Here is a 7,143-nt window from a genome sequence, read left to right on the forward strand (position 1 = left end):
ATATAGTATTTGTGATCGGGTCAAGGAGTTGTCCAAATCTAACCAAACTCGGTATGGAGTATCCCCATGGTAGGTAGAATCTGAGACAAAAAGAATTTTTGGTATAGCTTGCCTCTGAAAAAAGTTAGTCTTTCATACGGAAATATCCACTTATTCGCTTATTATTCGCTTATTCAATTTTCAAAAGTATAGAAAATTTATCGGATCAAGGAGTTGTTCAAATCTAACCAAACTCGGTATGGAGTATCCCCATGGTAGGTAGAATCTGAGACAAAAAGAATTTTTGGTATAGCTTGCCTCTGAAAAAAGTTAGTTTTTCATACGGAAATATCCACTTATTCGCTTATTATTCGCTTATTCAACTTTCAAAAGTATAGAAAATTTATCGGATCATGGAGTTGTTCAAATCTAACCAAACTCGGTATGGAGTATTCCCTGAGTATATAGATACTAAAGCAAAAAGAAATTTTGCTATTGCTTGCCTAGGAAAAAAGTTAGTTCCGCATACGGAAATTTGCGATTAATTCAAATAATTAATTTTGAAATATAGTATTTTTGATCGGGTCAAGGAGTTGTCAAAATCTAACCAAACTCGGTATGGAGTATCCCCATGGTAGGTAGAATCTGAGACAAAACGAATTTTTGGTATAGCTTGCCTCTGAAAAAAGTTAGTCTTTCATACGGAAATATCCACTTATTCGCTTATTATTCGCTTATTCAATTTTCAAAAGTATAGAAAATTTATCGGATCAAGGAGTTGTTCAAATCTAACCAAACTCGGTATGGAGTATCCCCATGGTAGGTAGAATCTGAGACAAAAAGAATTTTTGGTATAGCTTGCCTCTGAAAAAAGTTAGTTTTTCATACGGAAATATCCACTTATTCGCTTATTATTCGCTTATTCAACTTTCAAAAGTATAGAAAATTTATCGGATCATGGAGTTGTTCAAATCTAACCAAACTCGGTATGGAGTATTCCCTGAGTATATAGATACTAAAGCAAAAAGAAATTTTGCTATTGCTTGCCTAGGAAAAAAGTTAGTTCCGCATACGGAAATTTGCGATTAATTCAAATAATTAATTTTGAAATATAGTATTTTTGATCGGGTCAAGGAGTTGTTCAAATCGATCCAAACTTGGCATGGAGTGTCCCATGTGTATATAAAGTCTAAAGCAAAAAGAAATTTTGCTATAGCTTGCCTAGGAAAAAAGTTAGTTTATCGTACGGAAATTTGCGATTAATTCAAATATTTAATTTTGAAATATAGTATTTTTAATCGGGTCAAGGAGTTGTCCAAATCAATCCAAACTTGGCATGGAGTATCCCATGTGTATAAAAAGTCTAAAGCAAAAAGAAATTTTGCTATAGCTTGCCTAGGAAAAAAGTTAGTTTTTCGTACGGAAATTTGCGATTAATTCAAATATTTAATTTTGAAATATAGTATTTTTTAATCGAGTCAAGGAGTTGTCCAAATCTAACCAAACTCGGTATGGAGTATCCCCTGTGTATATAGAGTCTAAGCAAAAAATTTTTTTGCTACAGCTTGTCTAGGAAAAAAGTTAGTTCCGCATACGGAAATTTGCGATTAATTCAAATAATTAATTTTGAAATATAGTATTTTTGATCGGGTCAAGGAGTTGTTCAAATCGATCCAAACTTGGCATGGAGTATCCCATGTGTATATAAAGTCTAAAGCAAGAAGAAATTTTGATATAGCTTGCCTAGGAAAAAAGTTAGTTTTTCGTACGGAAATTTGCGATTAATTCAAATATTTAATTTTGAAATATAGTATTTTTAATCGGGTCAAGGAGTTGTCCAAATCTAACCAAACTCGGTATGGAGTATCCCCTGTGTATATAGAGTCTAAAGCAAAAAAATTTTCTGCTATAGCTTGTCTAGGAAAAAAGTTAGTTTTACGTTCGGAAATTTCCGATTAATTCGATTAATTAATTTTAATTAATTTTTAAAAATGGGTCTATTTCATCGGGTCAAGGAGTTGTCCAAATCTAACCAAACTCGGTATGGAGTATCCCCTGTGTATATAGAGTCTAAAGCAAAAAAATTTTTGCTATAGCTTGTCTAGGAAAAAAGTTAGTTTTACGTTCGGAAATTTCCGATTAATTCGAATAATTAATTTTAAATAATTTTTAAAAATAGGTCTTTTTCATCGGGTCAAGGAGTTGTCCAAATCTAACCAAACTCGGCATGGAGTATCCCCTATGTATATAGAGCCTATACCAAAAAGAGTTTTTGCCATAGCTGGTCTAGGAAAAAAAATTAGCTTTTCTTACGGAAATTTGCGATTATTTCGAATATATAAATTTCAAATATAGCCTTTTTGATTGGGTCAATGAGTTGTTCAAATCGAACCAAACTTGGCAAAGAGTGTCCCATGTGTACCTAGACAGTTATACAAAAGGAATTTTTGCTACAGCTTGTCTCTGGTAAAAGTTAGCTTTTCATACGGAAATTTGCGATTATTTCGAATAATTAATTTTGAAAAATAGTATTTTTCATTGGGTAATTTAGTACTCAATTCTCCTATATTTGTGTTTGTAACTCCGCCGTAGCCGGTCCCCAGCCCGGGTGAGAGAAGGAGGAGGGGAACACACCCAAAACATACTGGAAAATCTCAAAAAGTTGTTCGTTAGTTCAACTGTAGATTTTTTTCCGACAGTATTTAACCTATTTCAGCTCTCGAAACGTCCTATGATCAAACAAACTTACTAAATATAAAACGGGCCATATATGGTCCATAAAAGTCCATAAAATTTTACCTTTTATGAGCTTGCTATGGTTAGTAGCATATATGGTCCGTTTTATGGAAAATAAGTTTTTCTACGAGAGCATTATTTTTTCCTACTATGGTAATATTTGAATGAAAGAGAGGGCCCTGCCATATATGATTCGTAAATAAAACGGACCATATATGTAAACTTACTAACCATTAAACGGACCATATATGTAAACTTACTAACCATTAAACGGACCATATATGGAAACTTACTAACCATAAAACGGACCATATATGTAAACTTACTAACCATAAAACGGACCATATATGGCAGGGTCCTCTCTTTCATTCATATATTACCATAGTAGGAAAAAATAAAGCTCTCGTAGAAAAACTTATTATCCATAAAACGGACCATATATGGAAACTTACTAACCATAGCAAGATCATAAAACGGAAATTTTTATGGAATTTTATGGACCATATATGGCCCTTTTTATGGTTAGTAAGTTTGGTCAACCCGGGACGAAGGGTAACCCCCCGTCCAAATCTAACGGTTGTTTTACAACATCTTCCAGGGTTCTTGCAAGAGCAAACATAACCATACTAAGATTATGAAAAAATCTTGCAAGATCTATCGCGATTTTTTTGCTTTTACTTCTTACATTATAAACAGCAAATGCTAGAAGAATTTTCAGGATCAAATTTTTCGTTTGTGCCGATGGAAGGATTTTTTAGTCTTTTTGATTTCTCTATAGAATCTCAATTACTTTTTGGAACTTACTTTAAGAATACCAGTTGCTCTTAAATCCGATTTTGTGGCGACAAGAAGCGAGGGTATTTCTGAGCTGAAATGTTGTAACTCTGGGACCCATTTCGTCATGACATTCTCAAGTGATTCCCGGTTTATGATAGAAAAGCAAATCAAAAAGACATCAGCGTTTTTGTACGCAATGGGACGTAGTCTGGCATAGTCTTCGTGACCTAAAATGGAGCTAAAACATTCAATGCAGCCATTGTGGAAAATATTTGGTTTTAAACGTAACTTAAGCTTAGCCACAAAAAAAAGTCCGCTGTAATTTTTGTTCGCTGTGAACAATAGAAGCCGTCATTTATGACTGTTTTAGCCATTGTGTCTTGTTGTTGCATACCAAGAAAGTTTTCCTAGTGATTCAAATCTGCAGGAATCTTGCAAGATGATTCGAAACATGCAAGATTCTTGCACGAAACTTGCGAAATATCAATCCAGGCAAAAAAGTAAATGAGGGTACTAATGTTTTAGAGAACACCTTTGAAGCAAACTATTCTTTATCAAACAAGTTACACAACCATAATCATTGGCAAAATTTTTAGCCCGGATTCAAAATCTTTCAAGAATCTTGCGAGTTTTAAAATTCTAGATAATTTATTTGTGCTAAAACTAACTAACAAACAAGCTAAAGCTAGCTAACAACCAATTGATTTTACTGTTATCAGAATTTTTGATAAGCAGAACTGATTCTAATGATTTTTTTCCTAATACCTTTCGAATGTCAAAGCTTGCAAAAGAGGAGGAATGAGCCATAAAAACAATACTGGAAAATCTCAAATAGTCGGTTTCTAGCTTAAATTGAGATTATTTTCCGACAATTTGTTGACTGTTTTATTTAGTGATTTTTGTTTTATCTGGTTTTTGTTGTTTTCTTTGTTTTGGAGAAATGTGTAAGTGCGGCTTTTTTGCCGTACTACATCAGTACTCCTATAGTTTATTTCAGTAAGTCCACCATTGCCGGTCCCCCGGAAGGAAAAAAGAACAGGGAAGAATCATAAAAAAATCATACTAAAAAATCTCAGAAACGTCATGTTCTAACATGACTTCAGTAGATTTGCCGACATTTGATTAACTATTTCAGCTCAACTAACCGCTGAAAGCAGATGGGTAACCAGGTCAAAAAATAAATGTAAATTTGAAATCTTGCAAGATTCTTGCAAGCTGCATTCAAAATCATGCAAGAATCATGAAAAATGGATGCAATTCTTGCAAGATTTTTGCAAGAAAATGCGAGAACTATGCATTCCCTTGCAAGATTTCTTGCAAGGTTCTTGCAAGAGATAAAAATTTTTCATCACTACCGCTTGACTGAAATTTAGATTTCTAAACTTTCCGAATTGAAATCACAAATCAATGTGATGTGAATGATAGTTGTTGTCTCACAAGATTTTTATTCTTCAATGCTCACACCATTATAAGTTGTTGGTCGGCGAAGGAAATTCCTAAAAAAGATAAATAGCATGGGAAAATCAAAGTCCAATACTATTTGAGTTACTGGAACAAAAATTTGTGACTTCTGATTGAAATTATGTAAAATGTTGTAGGTTGGGAGGAAAAAGGTATTCAAAAAACTTTGTTCCCTGCCATACCGGCTTTTAACCTAAAAAAAATCAGCATGTTTGGTTATGGATGTGGGAAAACTGTTGGTACGTTCAGTTTACAAATGTAGACAACTTTATCGACTTTTTCAAAGGAAGACATCTGGCCGGTTCTTTTATCCTTATTTGTAACCAAGCTTTTGTTCCCTTTGACTTTTTGTGAGTTTTTTCATTAATTTATACAGTCGAACTAATAAACAGTTTCTGTGAAAATTGTTGTTACAATTATTTGAACGTTTCTCAACTTCTCTATAATCTGTTTAATCGATAAGCGCAACTTTTTTCCTGTAGGTTTTTAAAACTGAGCCAAATAGATTTAATTAGCATTTACTTTGAAATCAACAGATCTTAGTAACAGTTTCTTGTGCGCTGCAGTTGCAGTTGAATGTTGTTCAATGTTAAAAGCAAATATAAATTTTGGAATGATTTTTGTTGTCAAGACATGTAAAAATAGATTCATCATTAGCCTCAACTGGGTCAGATTGTTGTAGAAACTCAATTATCATTTCAAAGAAACTAATAGCCAAGAGTACATTTAAATTTAGTCAAAGAGTTGGTAATCCTGGCAAATTTTATTGGATCTAATCTGTTCGGCCCACACTGTTTTTATGACCCCCAGTTAAAAATCATGTTATATAGCACGTTGCTATGTACGAAAATAGCACGTGCGCCTGGGTGTCATAAAAGATTTATGCTCACTAAGCTGGGGGAACAGAATGGATCCATTTTAGTTTTCATGTCATTGTTGTCGTCGTCAGTAGAGGCGGGGGAGTCGTCGAGTTCAGTTCATGCTGATTACGCAGGGACCTCGACATGGGAGACATGGCTGCGTACAAAAAATACATTTACCATTTACGCACGTGGAACCAGCTTAGTGAGCATAAATCTTTTATGACCCCCAGGCGCACGTGCTATTTTCTTACATAGTAACGTGTTATATAACAACAAATAATTTGTAACTGTGGGTCATGAAAAACACTGAGGGGCCGAAACAGAATGGATCCTAAACTTACCTTAACTTATAACTGGTGATAACTAATTAGATTACTAACCAGCAGTATCAAGAAGATCAAAGGTGACTACTTTTCCGTCAACTCGAACAATTTTGAGGCTAGCACAGGTGATAGAAGGAATAAATTCGTCACGAAGTGAAACGTTTTCAACATATCTGATAAGAAGGGAAGTTTTACCAACTGCGCAATCGCCAACAACAATGGCTGTAATCTTCGAATCCATATTCTGCTAGAATTAAATGCAGGGTAATCTAAATCCGTGGAAAAATATTATCCAGGGTTTTAAAAAATTGGATTTTTTCCGTTTGTGCTTGAGCTTGCTTTGAAATCTGTTCAATATAGATTGTCAATTAAAAGAGAAAGCAAATGTTGATCAACATAGCTTCGAATGACACCGAGATGACGTTATAACTTATTCAGAAAGTGTCGTAATTTCTATTTGCATTTTTCATCAATGAATTTGACAGTCACTTTAAAACAGCGCCGAATAAGGGCAATAAGCTTTCAATATTGAATTATTTAATGCTAATTTTTATCATAAAGTTTGTGATTTTTACAAAAGCCTAGATTCTTTGTCTATAGATGATACCATCAATTGATATAATCGGATAAACGACCCGGAACACGATAGATTTCCGTCGGTTTACGTTAATTCTGCTAGATTTTTTCCACAGGATGTTTTTCGTTCTCACCGTCACGACACACAGGCTTCAAGTGCTACAAATGAACGACGAGACACAACGTTGCAATGTTTCGGGCAGTCGGATATTGCAAGGCAAGGCAACTTCTTAAAGTACAAATATTAAACACTATTACAAACCGAAATATTCAAATAATCGCAATCATCTTCAATGAAAAACGGGTATAACCTACATCAGCGAGTTGGGGTTGCGGGAGGAGCCTAAATTTTTGATTGAACAGTGCCTGGCATCATCGGAGTAATTACATTCAAACTGAAAAGTTCTATTGAGATAACTGTTGTCAAA

At 34.2% G+C, this 7,143-nt stretch overlaps 1 protein-coding gene across 1 annotated transcript in view; it reads right to left on the bottom strand.

Annotated features, from left to right (window-relative positions):
* The window catches only part of LOC142338163 (uncharacterized), a 34,417-nt gene extending 27,305 nt beyond the window's left edge, over positions 1–7,112 (bottom strand). The window contains exons 1-3 of the mRNA XM_075387800.1: positions 7,031–7,112; positions 6,197–6,944; positions 3,520–3,719 (exon numbers count right to left, since the gene is read on the bottom strand). Of these exons, the coding sequence (XP_075243915.1) occupies positions 3,520–3,719; positions 6,197–6,380 (384 nt within the window). The 5' untranslated portion in view covers positions 6,381–6,944; positions 7,031–7,112. The remainder of the gene's footprint in view (positions 1–3,519; positions 3,720–6,196; positions 6,945–7,030) is intronic.
* Positions 7,113–7,143: the final 31 nt, after the last annotated feature.

Source organism: Convolutriloba macropyga, chromosome 4, assembly GCF_964194025.1.
Source record: "Convolutriloba macropyga chromosome 4, txConMacr16.3, whole genome shotgun sequence".
In the NCBI taxonomy this organism is placed as follows: Eukaryota; Metazoa; Xenacoelomorpha; order Acoela; family Convolutidae; genus Convolutriloba; species Convolutriloba macropyga.